General features: G+C 37.8%; 1 protein-coding gene across 1 annotated transcript in view; it reads left to right on the top strand.

The window, feature by feature from the left end:
• Nucleotides 1–22,417, top strand: part of ahctf1 (AT hook containing transcription factor 1) — a 54,837-nt gene that overhangs the window by 8,351 nt on the left and 24,069 nt on the right. Inside the window, exons 4-27 of the mRNA XM_042333207.1 lie at nucleotides 834–1,011; nucleotides 1,704–1,911; nucleotides 2,682–2,798; nucleotides 3,002–3,086; nucleotides 3,279–3,429; nucleotides 4,485–4,617; nucleotides 7,358–7,539; nucleotides 8,302–8,363; nucleotides 9,498–9,626; nucleotides 10,299–10,389; nucleotides 12,319–12,408; nucleotides 14,142–14,282; nucleotides 14,635–14,739; nucleotides 14,839–14,938; nucleotides 15,812–15,935; nucleotides 16,018–16,074; nucleotides 16,410–16,556; nucleotides 17,039–17,229; nucleotides 18,385–18,529; nucleotides 18,854–18,982; nucleotides 19,449–19,590; nucleotides 19,695–19,842; nucleotides 20,452–20,550; nucleotides 21,639–21,834. Of these exons, the coding sequence (XP_042189141.1) occupies nucleotides 834–1,011; nucleotides 1,704–1,911; nucleotides 2,682–2,798; nucleotides 3,002–3,086; nucleotides 3,279–3,429; nucleotides 4,485–4,617; nucleotides 7,358–7,539; nucleotides 8,302–8,363; nucleotides 9,498–9,626; nucleotides 10,299–10,389; nucleotides 12,319–12,408; nucleotides 14,142–14,282; nucleotides 14,635–14,739; nucleotides 14,839–14,938; nucleotides 15,812–15,935; nucleotides 16,018–16,074; nucleotides 16,410–16,556; nucleotides 17,039–17,229; nucleotides 18,385–18,529; nucleotides 18,854–18,982; nucleotides 19,449–19,590; nucleotides 19,695–19,842; nucleotides 20,452–20,550; nucleotides 21,639–21,834 (3,150 nt within the window). The remainder of the gene's footprint in view (nucleotides 1–833; nucleotides 1,012–1,703; nucleotides 1,912–2,681; nucleotides 2,799–3,001; nucleotides 3,087–3,278; nucleotides 3,430–4,484; nucleotides 4,618–7,357; nucleotides 7,540–8,301; nucleotides 8,364–9,497; nucleotides 9,627–10,298; nucleotides 10,390–12,318; nucleotides 12,409–14,141; nucleotides 14,283–14,634; nucleotides 14,740–14,838; nucleotides 14,939–15,811; nucleotides 15,936–16,017; nucleotides 16,075–16,409; nucleotides 16,557–17,038; nucleotides 17,230–18,384; nucleotides 18,530–18,853; nucleotides 18,983–19,448; nucleotides 19,591–19,694; nucleotides 19,843–20,451; nucleotides 20,551–21,638; nucleotides 21,835–22,417) is intronic.

Here is a 22,417-nt window from a genome sequence, read left to right as displayed (position 1 = left end):
TTTAAATGATGCTATGCTTGAAAGCTTAGGTTCATATTAAGATTGGGAAGATTTGGACTTCCAAATATGAGAAGAGAAAATGTATTGCGTTCTCCAGGTATATAAATATAAATGCCTGCGTAAGCGGCCACAAAATGAATATTTGCCATTTATAGATAGTGTCCAGGTTGATGCATGGTGAGACGCACTGTACATTGTACACTGAACATATGCCAAAAGAATATGTGGCTCAATCAAACCTCACCAATAATGAATGGTCGAGTCAAGGGCCTGAATAGAAACCAACGCTTTCTCAGAAAGACGCTGAGAGAATTTGGAACGCGAGTTTGCTACTCTTGTGAGCTTTGATTTCTAAACCGTTTGTAATCTGGAGTTTTGTCCCCAGAAACACAGTACTATTTGAGTAATGGTTACTTTCTGGCTAGTAGGAGGCTTCTAGGCTTCTGAATTGCTTTGGGGTAGATCAATTTGATGCCATTATTGAAATGTATGCAAGAATCCTTTGCCATACATTATGGCTGTGGAGACTAATTTACCTCAAATGGTGGTTATCGAATTTCAAATAATTGTTATTGGCTATCACTTATTTCTATGTTTAATGCTGTGTTGGAGGGAGGATGCATTTTGAACAGAGTGCCTCTTCTGACTTTTTGCCCCCTTTATAAGTCTGAGTATCATTTTCCAGGTTATATAGCAAAGGTTACTTAATTTAATCAGAGGATTCATATGACTTTAAAACAAAACATTTTCACATTTTCTATACTTTTCAATTTCTGATATTTGGCCATTATGTTGAAGCAGATTTATACATTAAATCCCCTTTTTAAACTCAGGTGACAGCCATTGAGCCAATAATTAACCATGGAGGTGCCAGTGCCAGCACACAACGTTTGTATCAGAGTCTACGGTGGTTCTTTGGCATAGCCGCTGTTGTAACCGATACAGGACATGTTCTGCTCGTTGACCTGTGCTTGGATTTCTCGTGCAGTCAGAGTGAGCAAGAGCCAGCAGGTATGTTGAACTGTTCAATTGGGACAGGGAATAACGCTTCTGACTTTCTTGGGGATTGCAGAGCTGGATTGTAAAGTTGTGCCTGTGAATCTTTTTGTTGCGGGCCAAGTCAGAGTGAGGAGTTAACTGCGATACCTGACCACTGAGTGCTGCACTTGCAATTTGTCTCTAATGTACAATTTCCAATTCCTTTCTCCATTTTCTCTCTTCCTCCCCCCCCCCCAACCCCCCTATACCCGCAGTGTCAGTTATCACCTGCCCTCTGGTGTGTTGCGCAAATGCTCATTCTTTATATAAAAACCCTATAAAAATTTTTTATATAAAAATGGGTCCCTCAAAATGTGTGGTTAAGTATGGATTTGAATATTTCCATTATTTCAATCATTTGTCAATAGGTTGATGTACACTTGAAGGAGAAGGGAATAGAGGAGAAATGAATTGGAACAGTGGGAGCTTATGTGGAGTATAAGTACCAGCAAGGATTCATCCAGCCAATTGGCCTGTTTCCGTGCTGTGCAACTCTAGGAATCAATTCAAAATTATAGGTTTTCAACAATAATATCTCAGATATATAGGCTTCCCACAGTAAAATATTATTGTGCAACAGATTTTTTGTGCTAAATTGTAGCTCATGCAAGAAACAATTTCTTTCCTGTTGAAACATGTAAAAGCCATAACTGATGTCTTTGCAGACCTTGAAGTGGTTAACCGATCCCCTGCAGAAATCCCTCGAATGAGAGAAAATGTGGTGAGGGAAGGACGACACCTCTGCTTCCAGTTGCAAAGTCCATCTGGGGTGGGAGCCACTGCTTTGAGTTACGTTGCAAGAACGAACCAGTTGGCAGTAGGCTTCTCTAATGGTTATGTTCAACTCTGGAATCTGAAAACTTTGAAAAAGGAGTAAGTATACAGTAATAGCAGAATATAGTGTTTTCTCTTAGCTTAATTTCATGGCTGTCTCATAAATATTACTGAAATCCTATGTTATTGTTTCAACTTATGAATTATTTTATATTTTCGAAACCATTACTCTTGGACTTAATTCATACACATGTAATACAAATTTATGTAGCGTGTTTCACGTCGGGTGGATGCCTCAAAGCATTCGGATAGCTTTTTTGGAGCAGAAAGTCTTGCCTGGTAATATGAGATACAACCTGAGCCAATAGAAAAGTGCGGTTGCAATTTTTCTGTGGAATCCACTATAAACCTAGTAAACAATGACATTTTTAGCGCCGGGGCTTCTGCCGGTTGTTTATCAGACGCAACTGTGGGTGGCTCTGGAGATGCGTGTGCGGCACAAGCGGGAAATGAGCTTCGCTCCACTCGGAGACCCTGCTGTTCAGATTGTCTGTGTTTTTCTCTATGTGAGTGTGTCTCTTTCCTATGTATGCGTTTGTGATTGTCTGTGCTGGTGTCTCCTCTCCTCCCCCCCCCCCCCCCCCCAAATGGGCCACCCACCCAGTTTAGTTAAAGAAGAAATTAATAAATCTTTTTTTGCAAAAATCTATTATGTGTTATTTCCTCATGTTTAGTTTTTAATCAATAAAGTGAAAAAATGTAGGTTGGCAGTAAAATGTACCTCAATAGCACCAATCAACCCCCACACAATTTTCTGCAAAATCCGTCAAATTCTCTGCTAATGGGAACTTGTATTTTTCTTGGCATAGATACTACTCTCAATTGGAAGGAGGGAAAGTCCCCGTCTTTGCATTCACCTTTCAAGAGCCTGAAAATGATCCTCGTAATTGTTGTTATCTTTGGGCTGTACAATCTGCCCAGGACAGGTGAGCAGCGTGCAACAGAAATGAGAAATTTTCCAATGTGAATATAATGGATTTTACTTCTATTCAAGAAGAAAATGCAATTGTGGGTCTTTAACTGCACTAACGTGTAGTGTATAAACCCTATTTATATTGTGTCCATGTTACCATCACCTTTTCGGTTGGGGGTGACTATCTGTTTATACTGTTCTTTTTTCCATCTGCAGTGAAGGTGATGTGGTTAGTCTGCACCTGCTTCAGTTGGCTTTTGGTGACCGGAAGAATCTTACTTCAGGACAAATCCTCTATGAGGTATAATATTTACTCCTGTTGAGCTGCTTCTATATTAACTTTAGTGATTTGGCACGTGCTTTTTTTAAACGCTCATTTGTTTATGAAGCAACTTGGAAATGTCTTTGTGAAGAAGGTTGATTGAAACTAATGGCATGTTTCAAATGAAAGATAGCATGTATGTTTAAAGTTTGATTTTTTTTTCTTTTAAAGGGTTTGGAGTATTGTGAAGAGCGCTACACTCAGGATCTTACTTTAGGAATGTTTTCTTCAAGAACGAGAAATACCAATGCTCGACTGCTCGGTTGTCAGACTGTGGAAAAGTTTCGGAATCATGCTGACCGAGACGAAAGTATGAATGAAGGTGAGTTTTAAATTCAATTTATGAATAAAAATTGGAACTCATTTTTCTTTTTTCTAAATGATTTTAAGAAAAACTGTAGGAAATTCAAGTTTCAGTGGCTTCCTACAGCCTGCTCTCATTGAGCGATAGCACTCGCGCCCCTGAATCAGAAGGCTGTGGGTTCAAGCCCCACGTCAGGATTTGGAATCATATACCAACAAACACCAATGCGGTGCTGGGGGCGTGGGATGTTGCATTGTTGGATGTGCTGTCCTTCAGATGAGAAGTTAAACCCAGTTCTGGTGGACATAAAAGAACTGATGGTGCTGTTCCAAAAAAGAAGGGAGTTTCATCCAAAATAAAATTTGTCACATACTCTGTGGCTGTTTGTGGGGCAGTACTGTATGCAGATTGGCTGCTGCGTTCGCTCGCAATATACAGTCAATGCACTTTACTGTATTGTTGAAGTGCATTCGATATCTCGACGACTTGATAAAATGCAAGGATTATTATTAAATTAATTAGCTGGGTGTGTGTTAAACTCTGGACATTTTTGACTTGCCAGTAGTATTCTAGTACTGAACTAACCAATTGGTATCACAGTGCAACTTCCCAAACTTTCTGTACTCCCAGCAATCACAATTTCCAAGTATTTCTGTATGTGTTACCATATGATGCATAGAAAGAACTAGGCAAGTTATTGGTTCTGAATGTTTATGTAATCTGAAGCCTCATTCAACCACCCGATCTGGCTGATCGCTTTGCTCAGTGAGTGCTGGCCTGCTTTATTTCCCAACCCTATCTCCCTCACCTTTTGGAGGGCGGCCTATCAGACATTCTGTCCCGTTCAATGAAATTCAATCCTCGCTCCTTCCCTCCCCTTATTCAAGGCACGTCTCAAAATGTGCCTCTGACCAACTGTGCTTTCAGTTACCTCCCTGTCCCCAGCTCAGGTGCCCATCGTCAAACGCTTCAAGATGTCCTGATCTGAAAGATGTTATATAAAAACAAAAAGTATATTGTATTGATTTTCAATGAAGTGATTTGTGGGTTTTTTTTTTCATTTAAACTTTCAGCCACGTCGCCAGACACCAGTGTGTCAATTTTTAGTTGGCAAGTGAATACCTACGGGCAGCGTAAACCTTCAAGTTATTTAGGCATTTTTGATATCAATCGGTGGTATCATGCACAAATGCCTGACTCACTGAGGTAAGAGATTTGTGTTTTATTCCTTAACACAAAATACAGTATTAGCTGTACCTGTTGCAGCTACGCTTGCAACCATAGGATCCAGTATGGAATGTAGATTGACACACAGACACACTTACTTATCCTTGAAAGGTTTGATTTTTCGCTCAGGCATCTTCATAATGATAAATATAAATGTATAATTTATAATCACTGGGACTACCTCCCGATGTGAAAAGCGCTATACAAATGTAATTTGTTGTTGAATAACTGAGTGAACTATCTTTGTGAGTGGTACTATAATACATGTAGTGTTCTGAGTGGAAACATTGTACAGTGGGATTGCATCATTTAGATGTTTTTTAAAGAAAAATTTAGATGTAGTTGTGTGATGGCTGTTTTGAATATGGCAGTAGAAATTGGATGAAAGTGCATTGATAGCCCAGTGGATAAATGCAGTTCTCTAGTTCTGAGACTCAGCAGCTCTGAACTGGAGAGGCAAAAACTGACTAGGGTTGCCAATTGATTAACAACCGGGTTCCTACTTACTGCTAGGTAAACGGGTGTGTAGAGTAAGGAAACATGCCCAACATTTCGCCCTGACGGAAATAGAACCCAGGTCTCTGAGAGGCGAGTGTGCTAACCACTCAGCTATTAGGTCTCCAAGATGCCCTGCTTTTAAATGGTTCGCAATAAAATATCGAGCCAAAAGGTTTATAAATAATTTGACTAAAAGTTATGATATTTTATGTTGAATTTGGATAGGGGGAGAGAGGGATTCAGGAGTTGTGGTTCTGAAACCTGATCTGTATGCTGTGTATCTTTCATGTGTTAACATACAGAAAGAATACCTTGTTTATACTCGGGGCACTTGCTATGTTGCAAATTGAGATTAAAAAGCTATAATGTATAACAGTATCTAAGTAAATTGTGTAAACTGCTACCTATCTTTTCTGTGTCCTGAGTGGGGGAGGATCTTAACTCTAAGGAGTGCTGTGTATCTAAATTTACTGAATAAGTTGGGGGGGGGGGTATTGAAAAAGCAAGATGCATACAATAAGGGTTGCAATTCAGAGGCAGAATAATTTTATTGCTATTGAATATTGCCCTCCAGTATGATGTATGGACTTTTTACAGCCTTCAGTAGATAAATAAGCTACTGGCTAGAGGCTTTGTATTGCATCAAATCGTCTTTCAGAACTCATCTTTACCTTGTGGAACAGTCAATTCTGAATAACTGTTGATATTAAATCATGACAAAAATTATGTATTTGGTTCAGTTTGTCAGATTTTGAAAGCAAGGATGCGTGTGCCTTATCCAATGGTTTGCAAAATAGTTGAAAATTACAGAAGGCTTTGAAGGCAGAATGTTTTCCTGTGAATTGATTCAAAATTCCTCAGTTTACTAATTGTACTACTTACCCTTATTGCTGGTTTCAAGTGCTCCGGGAAGCTAACCTGTGTGAGGGGCGCTATAAAATTTGGTGGCATTAGATTTTATATATTCATTAAAAAAAAGAAATGTGTAGAAATTATGTGGTGAAGTAGGTTCACAAGCAGGCCTTCCACCTCATCCAGACTTGTAAGGAGAATAGGATAAATACTTAATGAAAAAAGGGCCAGAAAGAAGGAATTCCTCTTGCAAGGTTGATTATAAATTTGGGGGATGGAGAAACTGCTCCATATCTGTTTTGACTGATGTTGTTGAAGATTGATGATGAAGAAATTTGAGACATTCCACTTCCACTTAAGCACTTTGAGATGTCTTCCCAATGCGAAAGACACACTATAAATGTATATTGTATTTCTCAGCACCCTAGTTTGAACATAAAAAAATCACTCAAATTAACAGATCAGGCCTTTTAAGGGTCATATGACCAAACCTTGTGTAGGAAGCCATTGGCCCTCCAATTGTGACCTGACAATAAGGTCAGTGTGGACTGTTGTGTGGGGCTTATGTGATTTGGGACAGTTTATAGCACTGTCGGGGGTAGAGAGGTAGGGACCGAGGGTTTTCCTGAGTAGCTGGCATTCCACTGCAGGAGGGAGAAATTCCTCACCAAAACTAGGTTTGCAGAGGTGAGAAACCGTATGTAGCTTCACCAAAATAGCTGAAACCAATTTGCTTTTGTGGAAGGGACAGAGACTGACTAAAACTTGCCTGTAAAATGGGGAACTTGCAAAAAAAAAAAAAAGTCCTGAGAACGGACTGCACAGAGGACCATAGTCTCATCATTTTAAAAAAATTATTATTTTTCCAAGAAATCGAGAAATTTTAGATGCATCTACCAGGTAGATTTGTCAGAATAATCAATTACCATAAATTAGTTTTCAAATTTGCCTTTCTATGTTAAGATTAAATGTAAACAACAGTGCAAAACAGTTTTATAAAATGAAAAGTAATTGTTGTGGTATAACTATTTATTGTATGTTCATACTACCTAGCAGTAAGTGAGAACCCGGTTGTTAGTCGATTGGCGGATCACTTTTCCGGGGTAATAGTTCCTTCAAAAAAGAATAATAAATTGGTCACTTCAATCTACGACTGTTTGTGGGAACACTGCTGTGCACAATTGGCCGCCAGCTTTTGCCCACAAAATAACACTTTACAGTATATTCTGTGAAGCGCTTAGAGACGTCTCGAAGATGTGATAAAGCGCTATATCAGATGCAAGTATTATTATTATTACCAGGGGAGGTTTTAAATCTACAGTAGTTTCTAAATATATTTATGACCAGTTCAAGATTTCTGATTTTACAGAGCTGGAGAACAACTTCATAACTGCCCTTACTTTGCATTGTGGTCTCTTGATGCTGTGGTGGGGATGACCTTTCCCCATTATTTACTGGATGTCCTAGTTCATGAAAGAAATCTTAGCCGTGGAGTTGCTCCCTCTTACCCACCTCCAGAACAATTCTTTAATCCTAGCACATATAATTTTGGTGAGTATTCATTTAAAAGATTAAAATCTCTCTTTGTGTGATGAAATGTGAAATACCTGTGGAAACGTATTGTTATTATGCAGTAGAAACCAGTATTTCTGATTTACATATTGAATCTTTCTCACTGTTGATGATTTGATTAGTATTGAAATATGAGCCATGTATCCAATTGTGAGGTTGTTTCACAAGCATTTGAAACATTGCTTTAGATATTATCTTACCAGCCTCCGTTTTATTGTGTGTTGCTGGCCATGACTCACTCAATTTATACATGTTTAACAAGAGGGCCAAGTACTTTAGTTTCAGCCAGAAAAAATAATTGCTGTCACTTTCTTTGAGATGTGCCAGAAAAAAAATCAATTTTCATGAATGTCTTAAGAATGCATCAGTATGTTTTCTGGTCAGGATTTCTGTATCAGGAACTTGTGCAAATCGCTTTTTTCTAGAATATGTTGAATGTAAGAACCAGTTAAAGGCTGATGTTGCTGAGATTTGATATTTGATAGCTGAATTGCTGCTTTTAAATCACTTACAATTTCAGCAAACGAGATTTCTAAGATTCCTACAACTTCTGGGATTATAATTCTTCTTGAATAATTGCTTTCTCTTATTGGCTGTGTTATCTCCTGAGTCCACTTTCTGCACCAGACAATGCATTTTATTCATTGTTACCAAAAAGTGTTGAGAGAAAATATTTAGTTAAGTGTGGTTAAAAGTTCCAAACCTTCTGGGTTCCTAAAGGATGTTTTCTATTTGTTTCAGATGCAACTTGTTTGTTAAATTCGGGACTTGTCCATATAACCTGTCCTGGCTTTCAAAAAGAGGTATGTTGTGAACTTGGGGAAATGATTGTACAAAAAATGTAATTCTGTTGCTGTGGTGGTATATAGAGCGGTAGTTTAATTTTTTCAATGAATATTTTGTTTTGATTACATAAACTCATGTTGTATGAAGAGTTGTAAGTCTTGGCAGGGAATCGAACAGACAAATGCCCAGATTTGGATATTAGCTAAATAGTACTTTAGGCACATAATGTGTTTGCCCTTCGGAGCTACAGTATAAGCCAGTATCTGCGAGGTGGTAATGTTTTATTTTTTTCGTCTTGCAACCTTTGTGATTTATACTGTGTTATCAGCAAGGCACTATACTGCTTTTTTTGTCGAACACTGTTAATTATGTGGTAATAAGGTGGCCGATGTTGGTTGCCAGTTACTTGTAAAATGATGGAATATTTTGTAGAATTCATGTGTCTAAATTTTATGAGCATTGTGTTTCTCCTGGGAAAGGAGAGATTGAATTGTGATGGATAAGTTCATTCCTCTCTTCAATGTTTGGCTCCCGATGATCGACGGGCCTGTAAACAACTGTAAGCTGGAGAGTATTTGCGTGGTTGGGAATGTAAATATAAAACATTTTTAGAGGTTTTTTAATGTTAGTCATTATTATTTGAACTCTTCCATGAGAAACTCTGTGCTCTTACATTGTAGCTGATTCTAGTGTTAATTTGTATTCGGGTCTAACTAAAATATTTTCTTTGATCATTACTTTTTTAGATGCTGCTTGGCTTCCTGCAATATATTTTCATCTTGTATCAATTTTTTTTGTTGTGTGGGACTGTGTCTCTGTCCTAAGTATGATGTAGTAGTCCTTTGGTTGACCACCATCTGTCCAAAAGTGATATTGTTGCAACTTCTGAAACTGCTGCTTTCTAAGGAATGAATTTTAGATCCTGTTTCTGTTTACTAATGTAAACAGGCCCTGAGCTAGTGAAAACGCGTAATAGTTTTGACTAATATTGAACTACTAATCAATGTACTACTTTCTCTTACAAGAAAATTGTCTGCTGCCAAAATTTAGTTGCTGACTATAACTAATTTTAACTTGGTTCTGCAAACACTTTTATTGGATGGGACAGAGAAGTATTGACCATTGTACTTTATAATGTTTTTGTTTTCTAGACTTTGAATTACTTGAAGAAAACGGGCCCTTGTCTCAGTAAAGCTATCCCTGATGGTTACAGTCGGTGTCTGATGGCTGGCTTACTTTCTCCAAGACTTGCAGATGTACACCCTTCCAGTCTCACACAAGTAGGTTTCTAACTATTTGAAATATGTATTGAACCTTGATCAGATTTCTCCACATGTTAGTTTTTGTAGTTGAGTACAAAACTTGAGGAACAGGGATTCTAAGTGAACTCTTCTAGTTTTCATTCCCCAGAAACTGGACAAATCTGAATTGTGAATGAATTCCTATCAGAAGAACTTAGGGTTTTGTTTCTTTAAAGCAAATGCGAAAGTGCTCAAGTCCTCTCCAGTTTCCCTGGTAGCCTCATATCTGCTGCCCTTTTCTGTATTTTTTGTTTTGTAGAGCTTTTGTTTTTAAACATGTTACAAACCACCCCTCCCCTCAAGGCACTTCAGTGATGTAGATTATGGGGGTAATTAACTACCGATCGTGTAATTTTGGTCTCATTCTCCCCTTACTCCCAATTAAATAACTGTAGCTTTTTGTCCAGATTGTGATCATAGGGCATGTTCTATCTGCCTAATTTCAAAAACAGGCCACTATACTGCACTTAATAAGGGATACTTTAGGGTTGATATAGTTCTGTTAAAATTAGAGTAGAGAGCAGGTTGCCTGTGCCAAATGAAGAAAATCCTTCAAACAAACAAGGGTACTTGGGACCTACTTTAAAACAATCTCCATATTGTTTGCAATTTTTGACTATTATTTGAGTATTTCATATTTTTAACTTTTAGGAAGAGCAACTAGAAGCTATTTTATCAGCAGCTGTGGAATCTAGCTCCTTAGGATTGATAACTGGGTGCATCAAACAGTGGACAGCGGAAGGTGAGTGCCTCACACCACACACCAGTCTGGCTTTTAAAAAAAAGTTTATTCTTAGCTTGCTTCCAAATATCATAAAACCTCCTATATTGATCTCTGATTGTATGGTATGAAAATAATATTTCATTTCGAACCAAATCATGGTGTAAATTTTTAAAAATGTTTAACCATGAAATATCCCTATTACACTGGCCTTGCTGATACTAGATTAGCTGTCTTCTATTGTTGTCTCACAAGTGGGAAGTGCCAAATTATTCTAGTCATTTGTGGATTTGAGACAATTAAGCTTTGTGGCACATACTAGACTAATTTATAGTGCCTTTTTATTGAAAATGAGATAGTTGGATCTTTTTAGTCTGAAGAAATTAAATTCCAAGTAACTGTTATGTTTTTGAAGCGTTTCTTCACAGTTGGAACAAAAGTTATAAAACTAACTTATAGAGGTAGTTTAATTCTGGTCAGTAGTCTCGTGAAATCTGAAGTCTCATCAGAGGCCATATGCAGATCATAATGTGTATATGGCAACTATTTCTTCCAATTTTTCTTTCCTCCTCGGAAAGAAATGACTTTTTCGATGTTATTAATCTCTAGTATCAAATGCCATTCTTGCATGAGCCTAGAGAGCGAGCATAGCAGGATTCTTTTCATTACTCCATGAGTCTTACTGTTCCTCCCTTTTTCATGCCCTAGCTAGTTTTTTTTTTGAGTGTTGATTTACAAAACTAAGTGTATGATGGCACAAAGTTGCTGTCATCCTGATGAGGTTCCATGCTAGCAAATATTATTGTTCCACTTCTTTTCACCCACGTTTTACATCGAGTACCTTCTGTTTTCTGGGTTTTTCAAAAGTTCTTCAGACTATTAACATTTTAAGATCATCCAGCATTAGAGAAATTCTTAAATTTATTTGGGTTAGAAGGTGTTTTTTCTCAATTCTTTAAAAAATATTTAAAGCTAAAACCATGAGTAGGAATTTTGTTTCTCTTGTCTTGTTGTAGTATGTTAATCTATGGCGCCACCTAATGTCAGACTTTGTCTTATCGTAGAATATTACAGCACAGAAGGAGGGCATTCGGCCCTCCATGCGGGCTCTTTGGAAGAGCTACCCAATCAGTCCCAGTCCCCCGCTCTTTCCCCATATCCTTGAAAACTTTCCTTTTAAAATATTTATCCAATTCCCTTTTGACAGTTGTTATTGAATCTTTTTCAACCACCCTTTCAGGCAGTGCATTCCAGACTAACAACTATGAGTGTGTGTAAATTTTCTTTTTAAAAATTCTCATCTCCCCACTGGTTCTTTTGCCAATCATCTTGAATCTTTTGTCCCCTGGTTACCGGCCCACCTGTCAGTGGAAACAGTTTCTCCCTATCGACTCGCTATCAAAACCCCTCATAATTTTGACACCTCTATTAAATCTCCCATTAACCTTCTCTGCTCGAAGGAGAACAGTCCCAGCTAAAGGTATCGCAAATCATGCAAGTAAATTAAGGTCATTCCAACTCAATAAAATGTTGGTGTGAAAGTGCTTCATGTAGCTTATTTTTATTAATAGGGTGAATTTTTTTAACAATGTTTGAATCTTTTCCTTTTTTTTAGTGTGCACCATTGATATAAAAAAAGGCAGCATAGGTTATGAAATGCTGAATTTCTGCATTGTTTTAAAAAAATCCAAAAATTCAATAAGTTGGGTTATTGGTCTGACCTTATCCATCACGAGCAGAAAACCTTGTGGAGGAAGGAACAAATTGATTATTTTTGTCTTACAGTGTACATCATTTTAATTTGTCTTTACCAAACTGAGCGCCAGTAAAATATTGCAAACTATATTGACCAAAATTAAGTGTTGCATGTTGAGAATATTCAAAAATCAAATGCTTACAATCTTGCACTAAACGATTAACCTTCTTTTTGTGGGGTGGGGGTTTATAAAGAACAACCTAGATCAGCTGCCAGCCTGCGTTTTGTACTTGAATGGACGTGGAAAAAGATTACTCGTACCAAAGAGGAACTGGACAACATCTGTAAGTCTGCAACATGTGTACTTTGTCTTATTGTTTGGAGCTTCATTTTAATTTTATTTGTTCACCTGCACAAAAATGACTTATTTTGGTCCTTAACTTGTTTCGTAATGATTCCTCTTACATTTTTATTTCCTCGGTGCCTCTGTACATTGAACATTGTAATATGGAGTTATAATAATATAATAATAATAATAATCCTTTCATTTGATATAGCGCTTTTCACGTCAGGAGGACGTCCCACAGCGCTTCACAGAACACACTGTAAAGTGAATTGACTGTATATTTGTGGGCGAACGCAGCAGCCAATTGCGCACAGCAATGTCCCACAAACAGTCGTAGATTGAAAATGACCAATTTATTATTGTTTTTGGTTTTGGAGGGATTATTATTAGGCTCTGTGTGGAGTAAGGAAACTTGCCCAAGGTTTCGCCCTCTGCCTGGAATTGAACTCAGGTCTCTCGCTTGCAAAGCGAGTGCTCTAACCACTGAGCTACAGGACTCCACGTTATGGAGAGAACCATGCTATATCATTGAACCATCCTTTCATAAACCCTCTGGCTGATGAGAGGGTGGGCCAATGATACTTTATGGGATTAATAGCTTGGAGCCTCAGGGTGAAGTAATAATAATAATCCTTGCATTTTAATATAGAGCCTCATCATGTCTTTGAGAAGTCTCAAAGCGCTTCACAGAATATACAGTAAAGTGAAGTGACTGTATATTTTTGTGGGCGAAACGTAGCAGCCAATTGCGTATAGCAGTGTCCCACAAACAGTCGTGGATTGAGTAACCAATTTATTTTTTAAGGAATTATTACCCCCGGAAAAGTGATCCACCAATTGGTTATAATAATATATAATAATACAGTAAACCCCTGATAATAATCACTCAGAAAAAAACAATAATAAATTGGTCATTGCAATCCACGACTGTTTGTGGGAACTGCTGTGCGCAATTTGCTGCTGCATTTCATCCACAAATATACAGTCAATTCACTTTACAGTCTATTCTGTGAAGCGCTTTAACACATCTAGAAGGCATGAAAAGTGCTGTATCAAATGCAAGGATTATTATTATTATTAACAACCAGGTTCCTACTTACTGCTTGGTAAACAGAGGCATATGGAGTAAGGAAACTTACCCAACGTTTCGCCCTGCTGGGAGTCAAACCCTGGTCTCTCGCTTGCGAGGCAAGTGCTCTAACGACTGAGCTATAGGACTCCCCTTGTTACCTTTTTGGAGGAACACGGCTTCACCTGTTTGTGAAGTGGATTGTTTCTGCTTGGCTCCTTGCTCTGTGGCTTATAGAAATAAGCCAATGAAGTGCAGATTTGCAGGTCCTGTAATAAGCATTCATATATGAAAACATATTCCAGATTGCCTTCCACTAGTAGCATGATAAATCGTCATTAAGATCATTATTACAATAAACTCCTGATAACTCGACCCTGGCTTAATTTGTCATTACCGCTTAAGTCATTATCCTGTCAACATCCTGACTGCATGTATTTACGTATGTATAGATATCCCTAACTTGCCATTCTGGATAACTCATCACTGAGCCCTTTTCTGTTGGAGAGACGATTTATTACGGGGTTTACTGTATTATTATTACATATGCTAGCATTGGTCTCATGGTGATTGAATCAGCTGTGAAAAATATTTTAAGGCTATTTTTAAAACGTTGACGACTGCTAACTCGAGTTTGTTTCACTTTATTCTTTAAATACTAGGTGTTCCACTCTTTGATGGATCATGCAACTTCATTGACTCACACACACTCCAATCCCTTCAGCACTGTCAGATGTTACTGAGCAACCTCACCACCATTGTTAACTGTTTCCTTACTGAGGCCCAGGAGTTGACTGAGAGAGGTGTGTGTTTTGGTGTTTCACCTGCCTTTCATTCTTTCACTAACGTGGCTACTAGATTCCATTGTATTTTGTGTGCAGCAATCATTTTAAAGACTATGCTAGCTTTTTCCCACCCCTTAATTTTATTAATGAATAATTTAATTGCATGGTGTAGAAATTGTGTGGCATTCTTGAGGCAATGTTTCAAGACACCTCTTCATGTCATTATTAATGTCAAAGGAATGTACATGGAAGCTTTTATTAACCAAATATTTAGTGGTGTAACATTTTGATTACATTAAACCTAATACTATGTAGCAATCAACCATCTTTCAGAGTGAAGCTATTTTATTTATTTGAAATCTTCTTGCAGGATTGGTTGATTTAATGAACAAACGCACTGTAGGCAGTCTGATTGCTCAGTATGCCCAGGTTGTACTGTGGTTCTGTCGTGCAGGCCTACTCCCAGAGGGTTCAGGTAAGATTAAAATGATTTAATGTTGCATTAATTCAGTAAGACTCTTACTTTAACTTGTAAATCTGTATGTTTAAAAAAACACTTTGCTTTTTCCCTCAGATGATGTTGATGTATTGCAGTTATCGAGGCCTGTCTACAATTACCCTGTTATACAAAATTATTATACAAACCGGCGGCAAAAGCTAGAACGCTTATCAAGGTATGTGGTAACTAGTATCTTCTTTGCTCACACATCCTCCAAACACTAGAACTGAGGCCACCAAGATCCAGACTATTGGGAATTTCAAGGGGCTACATCTCATTTACAGTATTCCTTTTGTCACTGTGATGGACCACATGACCTTCAGATTGGGTTTACAAGGTAGGTCTTCTGCCCACTAGGAGATCAGGGTGGGCTACTGTTTTCAGGTAGTTAGTTGTTTGTGATCTTCAAGACTGAGGCTGATGTAGTGGTTGGTCTTAATGCCATCTTTAAGACCACCAGTGGAGTTCTGTAGCTTAGTGGTTAGAGCAGGGCGAAACGTTAGGCAAGTTTCCTTACTCGATACGCCTCTGTTTACCTAGCAGTAACCCAGTTGTTAGTTGATTGGCGGATAGCTTTTCCGGAGTTAATATCCCTAAAATAAGAATAATTTGGTCACTCAATCCACGACTGTTTGTGAGACACTGCTGTGCACAATTGGCTACCGCATTTCGCCCACAAATCAGTCAATTCACTTTGCCGTATTCTGTGAAGCGCTTTGAGATGTCTCTATGGGGTGATGAGGTGCTATATCAACAGCAAGGATGATTATTATCATTATCTTTTCATATTCTTTGTTTATAATTCCCAATTTTCAAATTAATCTTATGAATCTAGTGTTTGCCTGGAGAAAATCTTAACATAGCTCTCTCCGAACCACTCACTTATATTCTCCTTCACATCATGTAACTATTGGCATAATTTAACACTGGGGGATTAGCTAAATTACCTCTGTAAATTGCCTCTGGAGATTGGGTGCGGGGAAACTTTGGTAGCAAGTAACCCTTGGTACTAGTTTACATTCATGCTGTAACTGATTCCTTTACCCAGAGGCAGATGGTGTTCGGATTGCCTGATGATTGATGGGGTGGTGTCAGAAATTGGGGATCATTTAGAGCAGTTATGGAGACAGGATGAAGGAGGAACAGGAAAATATCCACCATCCACGCTTCACGTAAGGTTTTTGATTTGTAGGTGCTCATTTCTGTTCAGTGGAATTTTACAAATGCTGAGCTTATTTTTTTCTTTGATTTCAGGCTCTTCTTGATGTATATTTACTGGAAAATGTTAATGAAACAACAAAACACACCATTGTATCCTTCATTTCTTATTCAAACTGAACTGTCAGCCTAAGATTACCATCCTTAGAGGAGGTGGTTTCATCTTATCCTGCTAATGACCTTTTTGGCAGTGCTGTTATTTTAAACACTGGCAATAGATTTTTTGAATTTTTATTTCTAATGTTCCAATTTATTTGGACTGCAATTCTGTTAAAATTTTCTTTTAATAGTTAGTGCCTTGTGTTCATTACAAAGAGTAAACTAACTTCAGTCAGCCTAATTCCAAATATGTGCTGCTGTTCTGGTTTTTACTGATCTCTATGTCTTTATTGGGCTTGTGTTTTGAAACCTTAACCTAAGGACTCTAGGCTATCTATCTGATATTGGACATTCTTTCCTCTGTTTCCAATAAAAACGAGTCTTCAATTGAATCCTTCCCACCGGCTTTTGCTGTACCTGTGGGTTTGGTGAATCTCATTCAAGGCTTTTGGCTGTTGGATCACAATGACCATGAAGTAAGTATAGGCGTCGGGGAAAGTCTATACTATTCTGAAATTCATAAGATGTAAACGTTTGGAATCACAAGAATAAAAGATACTTGCTGCACAATTTAATTCAGAACCCCATTCATAAGAAATCCAACATTTTTGCATTACTTTGCATTTTGAAAGAGAAAGAAATTCAACATTGATGCTAAACTGAATGCTGAACAATATGTCTGGTTATGTGCTGTGAGAAAAATCTTAAGTATTGAAGATACCCATGTGGCGTGTTACTTGCTGCATTTCTATGGGTGTTATCCAATACTTTACCTAAATCACAAGATAAGCTTTGCTGAAAGGGTCAATGATTCATATTATAAGATGCTTCTGTGGCATATTCTGAGAGTAAACTTGGGTAACTTCCCTAAATTTGCTAGATAGAAGATATCTTGTGTTGATAAAGAGTTACTCAGTCTTCATTTTTTNCTCCTTTTATTTTTGTTCTCTCTTCTAAGAATGCTCTTGATCGGATTCTTCATCCAGCCACAAGCAGGTCAATTTCTTCATGGCAGCACATCCGCATCATACAAGCGTTGATGTGCCAAGGGGAGCATAGCAAAGCCCTCCGATACCTGCAGGCAATGAAACCTTCGATGTCTAGTATCAGCGAGCTTAAGCTTCACCTTACTGTACTGCTCTTCAACAGGTAACTGAGCAGTTATCAGACTAATTTATTTTATAGTTAATTGATTAAAGGAGACTTGGATATTGGCAGCAGACTTGGTTTTCGATTATATCGCTGTAATGTAGCGGCTGGGTGACAATACACAAAAACTTCACTCTGATTTGAGAAACCAGGAATGCATGTAACTGAAGCCTAACTTGAACTGTAGACTGAAAGACTTGAGGGTATGAGGGAGAAGCTTATTAATACAGAAGGTGGGGATTGGAGGTTTTCGCAGGCTAGAAAAAAAGCAAATGTGATTACTATGTTCAAGAAGGATATTTGTCATAGCTGCCACTTATAGAGATTTATTATCCTGGCCTCTCAATTAGGTTAAAAACAAAAGGAATCCATAATCAAAGTGGAAAGAGTGGAAAAGTACCTATTGGAAGTCACTTCACAAATGATAGCCAGTCTTCTCTGTAAACCGCTCCTGACTACCCAATGAACTCCTCAGTTCCATTTCAGCAATCTGTCCCTAGTTTCTGAAATCATTCGCCCTTTCCAATCCAACCTTGATCCCTAAACTCTCTCTATACTCTCTCACCTAACTATTGCCCCAACCGCCAAGGATATAATACGCAAATCAAATAGGATGTTGGGCTACATTGCAAAATTAAATTATTTAAAAATCCACTGAAATTGTCTTGTAAGCTGTACAATGTTTGATTGGGCTATACCTGGAATGTTGTATGCAGTTTTGGTTGCTGTGGTAAAGCAACTGCCCCAACTCCAAAAATAATGCAGAGGAGAGTAACTAGGCTGATTTCCCTGGTGTTTAGATGAATGAGATATGGGGAAGGAGCGGATGACTTAGAGCTCTTCAACCCCCGAGTGTTCTTGAAGGGATCCATGTTAATATGCGTAACTGATTAAATTATGTAAACCAAGAGCAACACTTAAAGATACACCAATGTCTTTTCTTTGGTTTCCAATCAAGGTTCTAACGTTGAAGATTATTATAATTTTAATACTGCATTTTATTTATACATTTGGAGGCTTCTGGATAAGTCAGTGCTGTGTTTGGATATTTAACTACCCCAACTACTAGCTTTGGAATGTATACCAATGTCTTGCTTTGCTTTGGAGGTGTAAATGGAGGTAAAGATTCAGCAGATTTATATAACTCCTATTCAGGTGCGTGGTAGAGGCTTGGAATCTACTCCAACAGAATGCCAGCAGAATAAACCTGGAGGGGCTGCTCATGCACATGTATGAGTTGTGTCAAGAGATGGGACTAATGGAGGACCTCTTTAAACTACCTTTCAATACTACTGAGCAGGTATTATGTAGTAATTTTCCTTTGAACATTTGCAATAAAGAAAATAACCCCAAAACCTTTGACATAATGTGAGGACAGAACGCATTGACAGTTTTTGTTACATTCTCAGACCTGTAGGTCACAATTCTAGCAAGAATATGTAAAGTTAACAATCTAACAATTTTGGTATTGTTTTCTACATCTACACCGTCAATGTACATTATTTTTGTAAGGGTCAGCTACATAACTTAATCTGTTGTTTACAATGTAAAAAATGTAACCATGCCCAATATGAGAAGAAATGTTGGTGTTTTGTGACGAGGCCTTGACTTTTTCTTTCCTTAGGAATGCTTAGAGAAGTTCTTGACCACCAGTGGTAGTCTGCAAAATTATGAATTTCTTCTAGTTCATCACCTTCAACGTGCCAATTACGTACCTGCAATACAGCTTAATCAGTCACTGAAAATGAACTTGGTAAGTGGAAGACTGCTCAAAACTGCATATGTCTGTTAATGAAGCATTTTGGAGATGTTGGTCAGTTAGGGGGTCTACCTGGGTAGTATTGGCTTTGAGGCATTGATTCAATAGTATTGAATTCAAAGTCAATAGAAATCAATAGTTTTGGCTTCTCAGATCTGATTTAACTCTTCTTATGTGAGAATCAAAGAATTATACAGCACAGAAGGAGGCCATTTGGCCCATCAAGAAGCCTGAACACAAGCTTGTTGGAGCATTGTCTCTGCAATGCATTATATTGAAACATTTAAATAGCAATCCTTATGAGTTTTGGTAGCTGGTCGAGTTTATTTCAATCAAATCGTTGTTGGGATACACCCAGATCACAAGGATCGAAAATAATGGAGAAGGAAGGCTGGAATAGGCAGAAGGCATGAGGATGAGAGAGACGGTTTGATGTAAACCTTTTTATGAATGTTTGCAGAATGATCATGATCCTCAAGTTCGAGAGAGAACCGCTGCTAGGAATTCCATTCTGGAACAGTATGGGAAAGTTCTTCCAAAAGTCCAGAGGAAGCTGGCAACCGAACGTGCAAATCCTTATCGTTCAGCAGTGTTCCGGGAAGGTGAGATCATGTTTCAGTTTTTTTTTTTACTTTCAGGCGCTGTAGTTTGCAGCCATTTTCTTTTCAATTGGCATCATTAAAAAGAATTTTGTTTTTGCACACAGTGAAACGGCCCAAACCATTATCTACCATGGCTAAACGGACTACATCGGGGAATGTGCTTACTCGTGCTACATTCATCAACACTGTACTTTCCAAAGTCAATGAGGTGTGGCAAGGGAATGAGAAAGGAAATCATTCTCCCATCAACAGGTAAAACAGTTGCATGTAAATGCTCTGTATTTGTAACTTTTTTCTTTCAATGGACTGGATTCAAATCAACTTAATAACCTTTGTTTAATTACACACATCCTGAATCTCCTGTCTTTCCCTCACAAGCTTATTTTTGTGTTTGTCAATCTAGACAGTGTATATTGACTGCCTGTATAATTTCAGAACTATTATTAATCCTGCTACTTTAAATAAATTACATATCTTTTTGACCTTGCTTTTCGTTATTCTGTCCCTCCACACCCTATTTGGCTCTCACTCTCACTTAGCTGCCTAGTCTGCAGGTCAAGTGCTTGAAGACATCCTGACATGAGAGGTGCTATATAAATGTAATTTGTAATCTATAAATATCCTTGAGGATTCCTGTGTGAAATGTTCAGAGTTGTAGGGCATCGATACAGATGCACGTATACTTTTAGATATAATTTAAAATGATTTGTTCTGAATCGACTAGCATAATTTGTTCTGTTAGCTTTACTGTTGTAAAGTCTTTGTAATATCGGATGGAAAATCCCATTAAAGACTATTAAATGCTTTATATTTGAATGAAAAGTAGGCACTAAAATTTCATTTTTTTCTTTAAAACTCCAGTCCCGGGAATAATGGAGCACCTTCAGCAAACCGATCTACAGAATTATGTGATCCCTTTGTTGGCACACCAATTAGCAAGTCCGTTGGAAAATTTTCAAGGTAATGCATTTTTGTTTTCAAATTAATTATTTGATCAACTCAAAGAAGATTCTCAAACAGCTTTTGTGGCCTCTATTCGATTTTCACTTTAAAATGTTCAAACCCATCAATTATCTGTTCTGAAGCTGCTGATCAGATTTAGCAACGATTGATCAGCCTGAGCAGAGTGCTCTTCTGTGTGTTAGGCTGGCTCAGTGGTAGCGCTCTCGCCTCTTAGTTCCATGTGATGGAGAATAAATGATCATGTACATTATACAAACTTTAATTGTCATTATCCATTCTGGAAAATGGGAAATCAATTGTGGGTAAATTGTTACCTCGGGATCACCTATCAAGTGTGCTGAGTTTTGTGTTGTCCAGGATTTGTTTGGAAATTTCAATTGAATGGGAGTGCTTTTTCATCTTTCCTTGTCCCATGTGCCACTTCCCCCACAAGTCATCTTTGGACCTTTTTAAAGCATTCACACATCAGGACAGAACATTTACTTAATTATAGTCTAGAAAAAAGTGGTTTGTTTGCCAAGTTTCTGACATAAACAAAAAATGTACTCCTGCAGTCTGCAATGTAAGTTCATGTTTTAGATTTGTTCCAAACGTTTTTGGAATTCACCTTTTGTACTGGGGGCAGCACTACATTGTAGGAGGTGAGATCCGTCTAATGAGACACACAGCAAGCTAGTCTTGACTTTTCAAGCCCCCGGTATCCTGACTAATAATCCTGCAGATAAACTAGTCATTCACTTACAGGCTGTTTGTGGGTCCTTTTGCACAATCCAAGTGTTTTGAAGCATTTGTCACACTTTATTTAAGGATTTATTCTCAATATAATAATCCTTATATTTGAAATAGTGCCTTTTCATGCCAGGAGGAAGTCTATTATTTATTTATTCTATCATTTTATATGTGAACGTGGCAGCCGATTTGCACGGTGTCCCGTAAATGGTTATAATGTAATTTTACATTGCTCAAGAAATGAAAAATATTGGCTCTCTAAGTTCAATTTCTTCAAATTTTGAACAGGTAACTTGCTGGTAAGGTAGGTAAGTTGTAGACTTTTGTTGAGACAGAGTTGCATTTCTTTTATTTAGGTTATTGGATTCTTTGGTGGAACTGAAGACCCAGTCACTTCTGACAACAGAGAGCACTCTGTTTACACAAAGTAAGGCTTCTCCTTCTTGGATGACCACTAGCCCGCTTCAATCATACACCGTCAATACTGGCTACCTTACAGCAATAACCAAGGCATCAGAGCTAAAGCTTTTGCAAACACCTCCTGTAGTAAAGGTATGGAATGTACTTAACTATTTATTTTGCTGAACTTATTGTATGAAGCTATGTTACAGAAGCTAATTTACAGGTATAAACAGCTGTAATAAGTGTTTATGCATTTGACCTAGATGGAAGAGTATAATATTCAGAGAAAAGGGTTTTCAACTATATGTTTCCTAATTTGGTTTTGGTTCTTGACATACTAAGAATTATAAATGGGAACATAACTGAAAAATGTGTTGAACGTCTCTTTATAATTTAATCAGAGTGTAAGAGACCTAGCTTTAAGGAAAATACTTAAAAAACTTCTAATTCATAGTGATGCCAACTAGATACCTGGGACATGTGGCTACATATCAGGAGCTTCATCTATTTTGGAAGTTGGAGGAACTGCCATTTAGAATACATGAAAAAATGTCATTTCTTGACATAGGATGTCAGCTATTTAAAATTATAGCACTTTCTACCTTTTTGGCAGAAGATTGTCTGTCAGCCTGGCTTAGTTCATAGCAACCTTACCTCTGAGTCAGAAAGTTGTGGGTTCAAGTGCCTTGTCAGGACTTGAACTCACATCATCTAAGCTGAGTGCTAAACTAAT

This window comes from Callorhinchus milii, unplaced genomic scaffold (genome assembly GCF_018977255.1).
Source record: "Callorhinchus milii isolate IMCB2004 unplaced genomic scaffold, IMCB_Cmil_1.0 Scaffold3, whole genome shotgun sequence".
NCBI lineage: Eukaryota > Metazoa > Chordata > Chondrichthyes > Chimaeriformes > Callorhinchidae > Callorhinchus > Callorhinchus milii.
This window is presented reverse-complemented; position numbering and strand designations above follow the sequence as displayed.